Below are 15,469 nucleotides of genomic sequence, written 5' to 3' on the forward strand. Positions count from 1 at the left end.
GTTGAACATGCAAAAAGATCCAGAAACCTACAATAAGGGAGCTTACGTGAACAAGAATTTTCCTGTGAAATTGATTTTCTCCAAGAAAGAAGAAAACTTTATATTCTCAAAGAGACCGGGGACGAAATTGCATCGATGAAAAGAGAACCATCTCAAATGTTTAAAATATTGTTTCTAGAAGTAAAACACTAATTACGCATTGTTTCTGAGGTCCGCGGAAGCAGTGAGCTGTGTATTGGATGTTGCAGAAAGCCAGCTTCCCTGGTGTCTCAGATGGCAAAGAATCTGCCTGCAATGCAGGAGATCTGGGTTCCATCCCTGGGTCAGGAAGATCCCCTGGAGAAGGGCATGGCAACCCACTTCTGTATTCTTGCCTGGAGAACTCCATGGACAAAGGAGGCTGACGGGACGGCAAAGAGTTGGACATGGCAGAGTCACTAACAATGCACTGCAAACCAATTACCTGGAGAAATTCTCTGACGGTTTAGAAGATGTAGGTGTGAAAAGAGTAAATAACAGGAAAGCTAAAAAGAGGAAGATCACAGAGTATCTACTGGGGAAGATTTGCATAACAGGGCTTCCAAAAGGAAAGAAAGGAGCAGAGAAGAAGAAATAATAGAAGAAAAATGCTCAGATAGAGAAATCATTAGAGATCATTAGCAAAGGGAAGAAGGGGAGAAGGGCTGGGTAAAGGAGGCTCCCCCCTCCCCGAAAAAAAAAAAAAAAAAAAAACCATCCACAGGTGACGGAGGAAAAGGAGGAATCCTGATCACGCAGCCACCAGAGCTGAGGGCCTGTTCCAAGAAAATGGAATGTTTTACAAAATCAAACAGAAATGAAGATACATATTCTAATGAGGGATATAAAGAACAATTTTTTTATAAAGAAATTATAAGGAAAATAAAGAACAAAATAACCTAGAGGGAAGGAGGGACTGAGATTTACGACGGAGCATTCAGCACAGGAGCGGCTCAGAGCCTGGCGGAGCAGCAAGGGAAGGCGGGCCTAGCGGCGTCCACGAGGTCAGGGACGGGCAGGGGCAGCGGTGTCCTAGGGCCACGCGGGGGAGGAGGCCACGCGGGGGAGGTCAGACCCAGAAGAGGCCCGGGGGGAGGAGGTCAGACAGGGGAGCAGGTCAGACGCGGGAGGAGGCCGCCCGGGGAAGGGGGAGGCCCTCGCGGGCCGAGAGCAGGCGGAGGGGAGAGAGAAGGGCGGCCCCGCGGGTGGAGGGGCGCGCGGCCCAGGCCCTGCCGTCGGGAGCCGCCGTCCTCCACGCGGAGGCCGGCGAGCGGGCGGGCGGCGCGCGGCTGTCCTGGGCCCCGGGGTTGCCGGGCCGCGCTCCAGCGCCCTCCCGCGGTGGGAAACGGGGCCGCGGGCCTCGGCGCTCCCCTGGGGCCCTCCCGGCGGCTTCGCAGGGTGGCCGGGAGGCGCCGGGGCCCGGGGCGGTGCCTGGAGAGGGCCGGGCCGGCAGGGACGCTGGCCGGCAGGGAGCGCGGCGCTGCCCCGCGCGCCTCGGATCCCGGCCGCGTCGGGGCCGCCCGAGATGCCTGCGGACCCCGCGGCCCGGGGGCTGGCGGCGCAGGGTCCCCGGTGCCCCGGCTTCCAGGGCCGTCCTCCGCCTCGAGACCGACGCCAGGCCGGCAGGGTCGGGTTTTCCCGTCGCCGGGCCGCTGGCCTCCTCCCTGCGGGGCAGGCGGGCCTACCCGCCCCGGGACGCGGACGCCGGGGCGGCTGGAGGACACGGCTTATCGGCCAGTTCGTCTCCTTGGTCCCACCGTTTACGAGGAGCGACTAGAATTACCGTTGCCTGCTCGGAAGAGGCAGGGCTGCGTGTCAGGCAGGACTCCCCGCGTCGCCGACGGCCGCAAGCTGCGCCTCTCGAAGCTTCAAAGGAGCGTCTTAAAGGGGGCTCGACCCGGCTCCGGGAGCTCTCTTGCGGGGTCTGGAGTGGGGCAGGACGCGCCCTGGCCGGCGGGGAAACGACCGCCCCGTCGCGGAGCCTGGACGCAGCATCTGCCCTGACGCGTGGCCCGCACCGCCCTTGGCTAGCATGGCGCCCCTCCCCGTCTCTTCCGCCTCGGGGTCCTGCTCCTCCCGGGTTCTCCTCCCCCACCCCCAGCGTCTCCTCCCCACCCCGCCCCCAGCTTCTTCTCCCCCCGCCCCAGCTTCTCCTCTCCCCCCAGCTTCTCCTCCCCCCGCCCCAGCTTCTCCTCCCCCCCCAGCTTCTCCTCCCCCCGCCCCAGCTCCTCCTCCCCCCGCCCCCAGCTTCTCCTCTCCCCCCAGCTTCTCCTCCCCCCACCCCAGCTTCTCCTCCCCCCGCCCCAGCTTCTCCTCTCCCCCCCCAGCTTCTCCTCCCCCCGCCCCAGCTTCTCCTCTCCCCCCCCAGCTTCTCCTCCCCCCGCCCCAGCTTCTCCCCTCCCCCCCCAGCTTCTTCTCCCCCCGCCCCAGCTTCTCCTCTCCCCCCCCAGCTTCTCCTCCCCCCGCCCCAGCTTCTCCTCCCCCCGCCCCAGCTTCTCCTCTCCCCCCCAGCTTCTCCTCCCCCCGCCCCAGCTTCTCCTCCCCCCACCCCAGCTTCTCCTCTCCCCCCCAGCTTCTCCTCCCCCCGCCCCAGCTTCTCCTCCCCCCACCCTTCTCCTCTCCCCCCCACCCTTCTCCTCTCCCCCCACCCTTCTCCTCTCCCCCCAGCTTCTCCTCTCCCCCCCAGCTTCTCCTCTTCCCCCCAGCTTCTCCTCCCCCTGCCCCAGCTTCTCCTCCCCCTGCCCCAGCTTCTCCTCTCCCCCCCAGCTTCTCCTCTTCCCCCCAGCTTCTCCTCCCCCTGCCCCAGCTTCTCCTCCCCCTGCCCCAGCTTCTCCTCTCCCCCCCAGCTTCTCCTCCTCCCCCCAGCTTCTCTCTCCCCCCAGCTTCTCCTCTCCCCCCAGCTTCTCCTCTCCCCTGCCCCAGCTTCTCCTCTCCCCCCCAGCTTCTCCTCTCCCCCCCAGCTTCTCTCTCCCCCCAGCTTCTCCTCTCCCCCCCAGCTTCTCCTCTTCCTCCCCAGGTTCTCCTCTCCCCCCCAGCTTCTCCTCTCCCCAGCTTCTCCTCTCCCCCCCAGCTTCTCCTCTCCCCAGCTTCTCCTCTCCCCCCCAGCTTCTCCTCTCCCCCCCAGCTTCTCCTCCCCCTGCCCCAGCTTCTCCTCCCCCCCCAGCTTCTCCTCTTCCCCCCAGCTTCTCCTCCCCCTGCCCCAGCTTCTCCTCCCCCTGCCCCAGCTTCTCCTCTCCCCCCCAGCTTCTCCTCTCCCCCCCAGCTTCTCCTCTCCCCCCAGCTTCTCCTCTCCCCCCCAGCTTCTCCTCTTCCTCCCCAGGTTCTCCTCTCCCCCCCAGCTTCTCCTCTCCCCAGCTTCTCCTCTCCCCCCCAGCTTCTCCTCTCCCCAGCTTCTCCTCTCCCCCCCAGCTTCTCCTCTTCCCCCCAGCTTCTCCTCTCCCCCCCAGCTTCTCCTCCCCCCCGCCCCAGCTTCTCCTCTCCCCCCAGCTTCTCCTCTTCCTCCCCAGTTTCTCCTCTCCCCTTCCAGCTTCTCCTCCCCCAGCTACTCCTCTTCCTCCCCAGCTTCTCCTCTCCCCCTAGCTTCTCCTCTCCCCCCCAGCTTCTCCTCTCCCCTCCCCCCCACCAGCTTCTCCTCTTCCTCCCCAGCTTCTCCCTTCAGTGCTCTCCTTCTGAGTCCCGAGCCCGGCCCTCATGTCTCCCCAGTCAGCACACTCCCCAGGGGTCCACGCCGCCCCCCTCTATGCACATGACACCCAGATCTTCATCCCAGCCTCTAGGTAGGCGCTGGATTCTGTGTGCACCTGCCCACTGACAACTAGCTACCCTGGGACATTCTGTAAGCACCACAAGGTCAAGAAGCCTCTGCATTCCTTTCTTGTAGCTGCTCTCACCAGCCCTCACTCAGCACTGCTTGCTGGAATACTGCAAACAGCTGAGCTCTGATTTCACTAAGTCCTTCATACCCAGCTTTCTCGGGGGGGATGCAGGGCTCTTGAGGTCCTGTACTCACCTCTGTAGTCTCATCCTTGGCACCCCCACCCCCTCCTCCTTCATATCTCTTCAAAACCTGCCACTGAACTATTTTGGATTTCTTTTAGATACCAGAATGCCCAGGCATCTTTCCTAACTTTATGATACGTCCAGCCATTTACCTGGGAAAGAACACTTTGTCTTTTTCTTAGCCCTACTCAGGCAGCCTCCTAGAGGAAGCCTTCTCGGTTGCTCCCGCCAAGAAAGCTGGGTTCCTCCCCTGTATCCCCTGCTTAGGAATGCAACACACTTGACGCTGAATGGTTCTTACTTGCTGACTTGTGGCCACCTTTAGGCGTGTGATGGGATGAGAAAGTGCTATGATTAATAAATGCCTACGGTGTGCAAGGGGCTTCCCTGGTGGCTTGTGGTTAAGAAGCCGCCTGCCAGTGTGGGAGACATGGGTTTGATCCACGGGTTGAGAAGATCCCCTGGAGAAGGAACTGGCCACCCACTCCAGTATTCTTGCCTGGGAAATCCCATGGACACAGGAGCCTGACGGGCTGCAATCCATGGGGGCACACAGGATGGGACGTGAACGAGCGACTATACGACATGCATGCAAGATGGCAGGTTCAGGCTCTGCCCCACGTTACGCTGAAGGGGTTGGCAGAGGCACGGAAGCAGGCGAATCCCGACTGGGTGGTGGGCACACAAGCAACACTGCCCTCTGAGAAGACCCTGCCAGGCTGAGGCCTTATGTGACTGGCTGGCTCCCCCGTGGCAGGTACTGGGGCTGGGTCATGCCCACCTCCGTGCCCTTACAGGGTGGAAGGGTCAAAAGCACTCTGTCCTGGAGGTGAGGAGGGCCAGAGGGAGGGGGTGCTCGCTGGCAGGCCTCTCCTGGGGATGGTGGGAGCCAGGGGAAAGGCCACCAAAGCACTCTTGCCTGTGTGTTTTTGAGAGCAGTTCTCATCTCCACCTCCATGAAGGAAGGCAGGCGGGAGGCTTTGAGGAGAGTGTTCTCCAAAAACCTAAGTTCAGTTCCCTAAGTGAGTGTGAGAACTGAAACACGATTTCCAGGCACTGAGGAATCTCACCATTTAACATTGGCCCTTACAGACGATTCTGGGTGGGAGATAGCGGTTTGCATCAGGACGTGATTGGCCAGCACTCTGAGCCCACAAACTGATACGAATTTAATTTCTGCAAACAAGGTCCACCAAGATGAAATTCCACTAATTAGCAAAATGCTTCTTTTTCCAGATGCATTCCAATCTATTACCCACGGAAGCAGACATTAGACATAAATGTGGGGAGAGGGGATTGCATGTCAAGAGTTGGCTGAGAGAGGCCTTCACTCCAGGCTCCCCTTTGGAATTGAAACTCATCTCGATAAATCACCATGGCTCTTCGCCATCAGAAGTCTTCTCCCTTCAGATCTTATGGCCAAGAGAAGTACGGGCCATATGTTCACACCATTTGGTGAAAAATACACTGAACCAACAAAACAAGCATTGCACTTATGGGGAAATTTTTTATCAAGCTAAAAGTGTATTCATCCTAAATGTGCAGAAGATGTCATGTCATTTTTCCTCCCCATGGGAACAAATAACTGCTCATATTAGACCAGTATTTTTAAAGCAATGATCTAAATATAAGCAACTGGTGTCCTCCTCTCATGTCCCTTTTTATCCCTCTTTTGGGTCACAGTGGGTGACTGAAAAGTGAAACTGGAAAGAAAAATATATTACGGAATTAAAACTCTCAATGTTATTTGGCTGGGGCACCAAAAAAGTCGTTAATTGGTGGAAAACTCCAATAGCCCCCAAGTCAAGCTAAGACTTGCCAATTCCTTCTGGACAGGCTCATTCCCTAGATGATTTCAATTTAAAGGCTACCTGGGGTTTAGTTTAATCCTAATTTCTTATTAAGTATCATCTATGAAAGCCCATGGGCCCATCAATACATTTTTAGAAAATTTACTTTCCATTCCAAGTCTTAGGGTATATTTGAAAACCCGACTTGGGCATCTGGAGCATCTTGTGTCCAGTAGGGATGTAATAATGATTTTCCCACAGGCATTCATACAACCTTTGGATGTAGAAGGGAGACCCCAGGAAGGTGTAGGGGGCTGAGACCTGTAACTTGGGCTGCTTATATCACCCACTGAGTGGGTGATAATTTTATTTGTATCTCAACACAAAACATGCAGATGAAGCTCTTGAGGACTGTGAAGATACTGTGAAGATGACAACAGTAAAGTGAGACTGTTGGAAGGACCTGTCGTACAAGGACAGAGCATTGCCTAGGCTTTCCTGATTTTGGTTTAGTTTGGACTGTATTCCCTTTAACAGAGGCACAGATGCTAAGTGAGCATATGACATTATGTCTTGTCCTGAGACTTTGCAAGACTCTCCCACCTTGCCCCCTCTCCCTCCTTCAGTCTGTGGCTAATATCCTTCATGGCTTCTGCTTTAAAAGTCCCCTTCTTCTCTAGATTTTGCATAAAGTTGAAGACATTTCTAAGACAAACATACATTCTTGGAAAGGGGTGGTCTCAGTTTGTTTCAACTACTTTGCGTGTCAGCCTATGATTCTGTTTTTGGAGAACGAATGTTATAATGTTCTATACTAAGGCTTCTATAAAGAACAACTAATAGCTGTGAAATTCTTTCAAGTGTAAAAAACATCCAAGCGTGAAGTAATCACCACTTAGCAGAAAGCAGTGTTATACCCACTGCTGGTACTGGCCTGGAGGAATTGCTTTTGTTTGGGCAAGGATAGCTTTAAGGGGCTGAATCCAAGTTTAGGTTCCATGAGTCTTTTGGAAAATCTAGTTTGTCCAATGTACAGATCCAGGCCCAGCTAAATACCAAATTTCCGCAGAAGATCAAAGTGCAGGCTTTATTTGTTTACCTGACCTTAAGCTTACACGGAAATGAAGAACATCCTGAATTCCACTTCTGTAGCCCACGGAAGTGTGGCCCATCTCCAGCTAAGTGTGAAGGCTGCAGTCCTTTTTCTCTAGGGAAGCTCTCTGCTTCCTAGTGTGCATCAGATGGAAGCAATAGCAAAGAAAACACTGTCATCAGCACCCTGCGGTATTTGACCCCTGAAATGTTATAAGCCACTTTTTTTCCCCCCTAGAAGGACAGGACAGGGCAAGTTTACTGCACGACTGCACTGTGCTCCAGAGATATACGCGTCTCCCCCCAGGCCTGCAGAATGAAAGGCGAGGACTCCTACCACCTCTGGATGTCCAACAGCTAAAACAAACACTCAGTGGAGAAGTTATGCCATCACCCTCGGCACTAAACAGCCAATCAATAGACTTGAGTCTTTATGGGTTTTACAAGAAACCCCCAAACAATAAAAGTCACACCAACTATGTGACTATGAAAATGGGAAGATGCTCTCTTGGACCAGATTTTTAAATTATGTGAAGTACACTTTAGGGCACTCACCAAAGGGAGTGTATGCAATTAATACACAATGATCACTTAGGTTATAAGACCTTTATACAGTTATCTAATTTAATCCTCACCAATCCTCAGGCAGGTGTTACACTGAATTACAGGTGACAAACTGAGGTTCAGAGAATTTAAGCAGCTTGTTCACTGAAGGTTGTGGAGACAGCAAGAGAAGATTCCATAACATCTCCTTCAAGGACATCTCAATTTCAGTGGAAGAAATAAGAATAGACTGAGGATAAGCAAGGCACAGGGGTGTTCAGAAGTTAGGCACGATCCTCAGCTAATGCCATTATTCCCCCAAGCTTTGGCAGCATGTTTATATGGATTTTAAAAAACTTCCAAGGTTGATTAAGTCAGGAAATGCTTGGGATAAACAGGTTTCTTTTTTTGTAGGATTTCTCAGACTTTTAAAAGTGATACTGTGGATTATAGATGCCCAAGAGGAGAATATGTAAGGAGTGGGTTTTGTTTTGAGATCACTTCTGTCCCTTAGAATATACTTTAGAAAAAGCTGGGGTAAACCTTTTAAGTCCTTGAAATTAGATTCAGGAAGAAAGAGGAGTCTCGTACTTAGGGACACATTAGATGGTCTTCCCCCAACTTCCGCTCGGGGTTTCACATATTTAAACCCTGAAGTAAATTAACTTGACTTTGGCATTTGAGGGGATTGCATGACTTGGATCATCATAAAACAAAAGAAGGACTGCAAATCCGCAGATAGAAGCATGAAACAACACAGTGACTGGTGATGGGCATGGGTACATGTGGTGGTCTGTGGGACTTAAGAACAAATAAGCCCTAAATAAAGTCTCCTTGTATAGCTTCAGTCAATTCCTGAACTTCCAAGGGCTGATCGCGTAAGCTCGGATCACCGGGTGCCAGGCTACGACTCTGGGTTTCCCCCCTGCACTTGGGAACGCACAAGCACCCTCGTGTGCAAAGGAGCGGGAGAGGCACCGGGTTAGTCACACTGCAGAGCTGGAGACTGCAGACCAGCGCATGTTCTAGACTCACACGCATGTGGGTCAGGCTGCACGGTGACGTGGCTGAGTTCTTTCAGTCCAGACCCCTTCTTACCAGACCCTGGTTCCCACAGCTAGAGCCTCACTTCATCTCTTAGTCAACAAAATATACATACTCAGGGTTCTCAATGCATAAACACTGGATTTGGAAGATGAGTTTATTTCTATAATTATCTGACAAGAACGACCAGAACAGAACTGAATCAGGGTCTTTGCTCATGAATGACCCTTCAGCACCTGAACAGAGCTTGGCACACAGCACGTGCTCAATGCATTTCTGCTGAATTACTGAATAGTGTGACATCTTAGCAGGTTATTTACTATCCCCGAAAATATGCACTGGCAGTTTTAAAAGCTCGTTTGACTCTGAGGGTCTTTGAGGGAGATGATGGGGGTGGCAGAGCGCAAACCGATCAGGCAGCTACACTCGGTGTCCCAGGTAAGAAAGTGAAACAAAACTCAGCGAGAAGAAAATGGACTATTTGATTGGTCACTTTGGCTCATTTATAATACTTTCTTTGCTTCCTTGAAGGTGAACAGATAATGGGAATTTGTACATGGTGTTTGATAAAAAATGAAGTATTTCCAACAGTTGGTAAATGAATGATTTCAGGGCGAAAGCCATCTTTTTTCGTAAAAGAGGTAGTTAATAGCTTACATTCTGCATCATCAAACTGTTCATAACCCCTTTAAAAAATCATTCTCTATTATAATTTTTAAAAAACCACCTAACTAGTTTTTGAATAAGTCACATTCACCAACAAAAACTGATTCTATATCATTCTTGATCTTAAAACATTTGAGTAATTATTTCTGCACACATGCCACCCAGTAATATCCTCTGTGACATTAAAAAATTCAAATACCAACACATTCAACTTTATAGCACCATTCCAAAATACTAAACTTTCTTTGCACCTTTATTTTAATCTTTTTTTTTTTTGTACACATTTAAAGTATGGGCATCCTGTAAATTTCTGAAAAGCCTCATAGGAAAAAAAACAACTAATTTTTAGGACAAAGCAATAACTCAGTTTGTAGGCAAGATGATGTCAGGCAGGCTGTAAGTTCTTCATGGGCTTCTGTAGTCTTCATTCTGGGGTGAGAATGTAGAAAGGATGCTAAAATCTTCCTGGATTATTCTAGAGATTACATCGCGTTATCAGTATGTAAAATCTTGTTGCTCAGTGGTCAGACTCTAGATATTGATTACAACTCAAACCATGACAACAACAGTCTCTTGTAATATTTCACTCTTTTGATTGACAAACTTCAAAGTTTGTATATACCTTTTATTCATACTCTGTAAGAGAGGAATTAGAATAATATTGAATTCCCTCTTACAAATCTCCAAATTTGAAGCTTGGAGCACTAGAATCTGTTCTTAGCAAGCAGATAAATTTAAAGTATAAATGGGGTTTAAATTCAAGATAAATTTGGCTGCATTATTATATAAGAAGACTGACTAATGTGGGAGTTGACAGATGATGAGAATGCTTGCAGGAAAAAAACCTTTTCTTGCGACACGAGAGTCCCATTCCACCCTCTCATTGTAACCAAGCGCTCTCGTCTAACTCTTCCATGTATTACTGTGAATAATGGGCACCCAGACAACAGGTCTGGCGAATAAACTTGGAAGTTTTGAGTCTGCTGAGATTGGCAGGGTGGTGTGAAGAGGTAGAGTCAGAAGGGTGTCCGCTAACGGTTTAACTCTGCAGCAGTTTCAAAGAAATTGATTGTTACACAAGAACAGTCAATGACCCAGGAAGAAATTAAGTTTAAACTAGAAGTGACTAGTAATCAAAAGCTACTGTGCACCAGGATAGGAAGGAATATGAGAATATTAATATGCCCTGAAATAGAAATAATCACTTTGCACTATGTACACCACATACAATATAACATATTCTTTTTAACATTGCACAATATAAATATTATACAAGGTGGAGTAAACTAAATGCAAAATAACTTTGAGGCACACAGGAAAAACACGGAATAGATTGAACTCTGATCGAAATTAGGATGGGGTTAGAAAAAGGCAGGGTGTTACACTGTCAGGCCAGTGATCTCACCTCACGGGCTGGCAGCCACCGCCCCCAGACACTGAAAATTCTCATACCGCCATGTTGTCAGAGTTGACTGCCTCAAACAAAGGCCAGTTATTTAAATCCTTTGAGAAAATCAAACTCTTGCTCCCCACTCTAAAGTAGGTAACCCTTAAAGGCCCCTCCCGACCTCAGGGTTTCATAACGAGGGGCTATGTTAGTACATGGTTGTTTCCCCCATTTTTCTTGTTACTTGGTTACTATGAAACCATTTTAAGGAAACTAGAACAGTATTCAAGAACACCCATCACAGTGCTTAACAAGATTTAATGTACATTTATTCTTAACATGTGGAACATATAAAGATTTTATACTGAATAAATGATATTCATTAAGCCAGAGGAAAAGGAGGAATTTACATCAAGTTTTTTTGTTTTTTTTTTTTTAACTACATTATCTTGAAATACAAATGTGGATTCTTGTCACTGAAAAAATTTTGAAGTTGTGTTTCTTCCTTTTAGTTGTATTTTTTTTTGTCTGTACTAGTAACCATTGTGTAAATCAATCCATATGCAACCATTTCCACACCTTGATTCATGAAGCAAATTGTGATCAGCTGCTCTCCCGAAATAGAGCATGACTTTATACATACAGAAACTTGTACATTACCCTCTTTTTTTGTTTTTTTTTTTTTTCATTTTTGTTTTTTGTATTTTTTCTTTTTTTTGGAGATATGGCCCTAATGAAAAAATATATAAAATAAAAATAAAAAATTATTTAAATCTACCATCACTTCGTAGTTACCACATCATGAAAAAGAAACTAAAAACTTTTTACTAAAAAAAAAAAGAAAGAAAAAAAATGAGGGTATGTTTAATGTACAACTTCTATATACATCACAGCCCAAAGGCAGTAAAAAAAAAAAATATTAAAAAAAAATGATTAAAGGAATTGTGAAGAACTGTCATGTGGAAGGTCAAACGACAGACAGCAGACATGACGGTAGTGGTGAGGAAGCAATTTCCGTTGATCGTTGTCAGGTATGTTTTCAATCTTAACTTAAAAATGACTATTTTGCTCCTAGCCTAATGTAACCATTTTCCTGTGGAGAAACCAGAATCATTTCCTATTTCAACCGCTGACTGACAGACCTTTGCGAGCCCCTATACCTATATCTCTAGAAATTTCTATTGCACAGAGCTTTGGACGATGGGATACAGGTGCAATTTTTTCATTATTTGAAGAATAACACAGCTAGGAAATCGATAAGTTTTCGCCTTTTTGTCTCAGTGTGGTGAAATTTTCCCATCTTATAGCATCTTTTGCTGTTAATTTTTTTCTTTGAAGTCAATTTGCTTCCCCAAAAAAATGTAATACGACATGGAAAAGAACATTAAAAGAAAATCTGAAAAACAAAAAGTGACCTTTGAATGCACTAGACAGCGACTTTGGTTAAAAAAAAAAAACAAAAAACAAAATAAAAAAAACCCCAAAAGGATGTACTTGTACACACAGACAGCAAATATTAATTTTATAACTGTTCGAATTAATTATCTCTTTAATTCCCAATTGGTAAATAGTGGATGGGGCAGAGGAGCAAAGATTTTCTTTCCTTCGTCCTACGCTGGAGAAACAAGAACAGAACACAGCCAGTTACACGGGAGCCTCTATAGTCTTCATTCACACAGGCTGCCTTCTCACTGATGTCATAACTGCCCGATCTGAAACAGTACATCGCAGATGACAGACGCCACCAGAGAGTTCAGAACGGCTGATATCGAGATATCCAGCAATCGGCCCTCGTGCAGAAGGAACTCGGAGCGGTTCTCGTCCACTCTGGCCATGGCCAGCAGAGCCTTGGCCGCCCTGCACATCATGTCCACGCTAGGGGGCTCTAGGGGCGGGGGCTGCATGTGCATGAGGTTGTGCTGGCTCTGCTGATACTGGGCCATCGTGACCCCATCCTCTAGGAAGCTTATCAAGTTTCCGATGCTTCCCTTCTGCACAGCTATGGCCCTTGCAGCCAGCGCATCCCCTTGGGCAAGGTTCGATAAAAGAGCCATGGACATTTCTCGACAGACTGGGTTTTTGCGATCCCCAACGTACCTAACTAACGTGGCATAGAATTTCTCCTGACGACTAAATGGAGGCGTGGCCAAGATCAGGTCCACATTGTTGTCCTGGATGCTGAGTTTACAGAGCGTCTCCAGCACGAGTCTCTGAGGCGACAGGACAGAGTTGGGTCCCACTGTGGGAAAGGGGTCTTGTGCCTCTGCTGATGGGCACACCATCCAGTGCAGCAAGCCATCCAAAATTGGCAAGCAGATGCTTTCCGTGTAAGCAGACAAGTCTAGCTGCCCAGAAATGTTGGCCAAGGTGACCAATGTGTTATCCCTTAAGACCTCGAGGCAGTCCCACCACCACTCATCTTTGCTGCAGGCCACCCCTTTGTCCTCGTCTTCCTCCTTCTCGTAGGTCTGCGGCGCTCGTTTTCTCTCGGGATGCTCGTGGTGAAGAAGAATCAGCTTCCCCAGGATCAGCACCAGGCCTGGGTGTTTGGACATTTCTGCATCATTCCCAGGCACAAAAGACAAGCTCCGGACGATATTGGACACGCAGATGCAGCGCTTGGCCAGCGAGTCCTGCCAGTGCGCGATGGTGCAGAGCGGGGCCTCGTCCCGGCTCCTCGGCTCGTCCTCCAGCAGCTTGATGTTGCGGTGACTTTTGGCTTGATGGATTCCAAAGGGAAACTTGCTGCTTTCGGTCTGGGTACCAGGGTTTGTGTCTTCAGGCAGAGCCCCTGGCCGCGCAGACAGAACATCATCGATGGTTGCGATGATGCTTTTCTCTTGGTGCTCGTCAGAATCCCCTTTGCCTTCCTGGTCTTTCTTTCTGCCTGTGGAGCTCAAAGGGGGAGGTGGCCGCCTGCGAGGAGGAATCTCCATCTTGCTCTCGAAGTGAGTCTGGATGTGCTCGGTGGTGTCCCCCCCGCCGAGCTGCCAGTGCAGAAGTCCACTGCTGAACTCCTGGACGCGACCCAGCTTGTCAGAGCGGTCGACGACAAACAGGTTGTTCTTTTTGACTATCTTGATTGGCAGCTTGTCAAATTTACTGGCTTGCCTGGGCTTCTCCTTTGGATCTGCGGTGGCGTCAGGGGAGGCCCCAGTGCTGCTCCTGTCCTCCGTCTCCGCCCTCCCGCTGTCTTCCTCCTCCTCATCCTCTTCGTCTTCCTCCTCCTCAATACATTCAGCATCTTCTTCCTCTCTCCCAGAATCGTCGGCCAATGACTGGTTGTCGTCTCTCTTCGCTGCATTGTGATCAAGTGCTTTTTGGCTGGGGTCTCCCACTTCATATTCCATAAGAATTCCAAAAATGTCAATCAGGCATTTCCTGAAGTACTCTACTAAAAGTTCAAGAAATCCGGACAACTGGAGAGGATGAGAAAGAGAAGAGGTACAATGTCATAACCTCTCCGGTGTGACTGAGAGGGTGAAAATCCTGCTAGCTAGCCATGCATATGATTATTTTCACATTTTAATGTTTTTTTTTTTTTTGGTAGGCCAAGAAAAAGAAACCATGTATAAGAAAAAGAAACCAGGTACAAGTTAGAACTACCTTCCTGAATTTTTCAATAATCAACACTATCTTTCTTGGTGTTTACTTTCCTACACCATTAACATGAAAACTTACTTGTTACTTTCCCATTTCTGATACTATCCCAGAGGGAGTGCTCTGCTGTTTACCTTTGTTTCTGGTTTAGACACAATACCATTCTTACTAGAAGAGTGGGAACGTGGATTTTATAGACTCATTCACCCAAAGTGAGTCTGTTCTCCTCTCTTATTTATCTGAAACTCTGCTTGCCTAGATTTTTATGGTTATTATTCTTAGGATTTTATGGTTATTTTTGTCTTAGGTGCCATAGGTTATTCTAATTTACATTCTCCATATATTTTGGGGAGAAGATAATTTCAGCAACGTAGTAGCTCATAAACACACAAAATTACAAACAAATCAATTTAGTCCCTGAGATAAATGAATGAGAATGTTTCACAGAATGCACTTTTATATTTCAGCTATTCCCAACTCCAGCTGAAAGACAAAAGCAACTCTGAGAACCAGCTTTTTTTCCTTAAAGCGGATGTTTATGTCAAGAGAACCAACATACTCCCCTCCCTCAACATCAATGCTGCTGCATTTAGGGATGATGAAGGATAAGTAAGTAAACAAGGATTTCTTAATGATAGGTGTTATGGAAATTGACTATAATTTCATTATCTGGCTGTAAGTTTCCTGCAAGGGGGTTTTAAATAATTACAAAGAAGTAAGGGGACACCCAAGTACCAGCCAGGTGGAGCTTGCTTTTAGGGTACAAAGGGCACAGTTTTTTAAGTGGGGGTCTGGACATCACCCCCTCCCCCACCTCACCCCCAACGTAAAGCTTAGTTTTTTCCCAGGACAAGGGAAGAGGGAAGATTGCTGAAGCAATGCTGGTTATGAAAAACTGTGCTCAATAGCAGCTCACCTAGCATAAGGATGGAAATTTATTACTCTAGCAAAGGTAGTATATGTTCTAATACTTATTTATTAAAATGGACTTCATTCGATGTTTATGACCTTATTAATATACTTGGTATCAACTGAAAAACTGCCTTTCAGGGCTAAAATGACAAGTTAAAGGAGAGAAGAAAAAGGAAGTGGAAGATTCTGGTCCTAGTTCAACAGAAGGGAGGGAATTAGATGTTTTGGCTTTTTTCAACAAAAGCAGAGTTGTTCATACACAGTAGGGAAAATGACCTTTTCTGATTTTTGTTTCTAAATATTTCTTAAAAAAATCTGTAGTCCAGCTGGCTCTTGGGCCTTTTTCCTAATCCTCAGCTCCTTCTCTCTTCCAGCTATTATGCTAGAAGCTACTTCAAGCTTAGCACAGATCAAAGGA

At 48.1% G+C, this 15,469-nt stretch overlaps 1 protein-coding gene and 1 long non-coding RNA gene across 10 annotated transcripts in view; both read right to left on the reverse strand.

Moving 5' to 3' along the window:
* LOC139033027 (uncharacterized) overlaps window positions 1-2,004 on the reverse strand; it is a 65,672-nt gene extending 63,668 nt beyond the window's left edge. The window contains exon 1 of the long non-coding RNA XR_011485649.1: window positions 1,802-2,004. This is a non-coding gene — a long non-coding RNA (uncharacterized lncRNA). The remainder of the gene's footprint in view (window positions 1-1,801) is intronic.
* A 7,360-nt stretch (window positions 2,005-9,364) lies between these two features.
* ARID1B (AT-rich interaction domain 1B) overlaps window positions 9,365-15,469 on the reverse strand; it is a 412,333-nt gene continuing 406,228 nt past the window's right edge. For all 9 annotated transcript variants that reach the window (XM_070461644.1, XM_070461645.1, XM_070461641.1 and 6 more), the window contains one exon: window positions 9,365-13,958. In XM_070461644.1, the coding sequence (XP_070317745.1) occupies window positions 12,237-13,958 (1,722 nt within the window). In that variant the 3' untranslated portion in view covers window positions 9,365-12,236. The remainder of the gene's footprint in view (window positions 13,959-15,469) is intronic.

Source organism: Odocoileus virginianus, chromosome 34 (genome assembly GCF_023699985.2).
Source record: "Odocoileus virginianus isolate 20LAN1187 ecotype Illinois chromosome 34, Ovbor_1.2, whole genome shotgun sequence".
NCBI classification, from domain to species: Eukaryota; Metazoa; Chordata; class Mammalia; order Artiodactyla; family Cervidae; genus Odocoileus; species Odocoileus virginianus.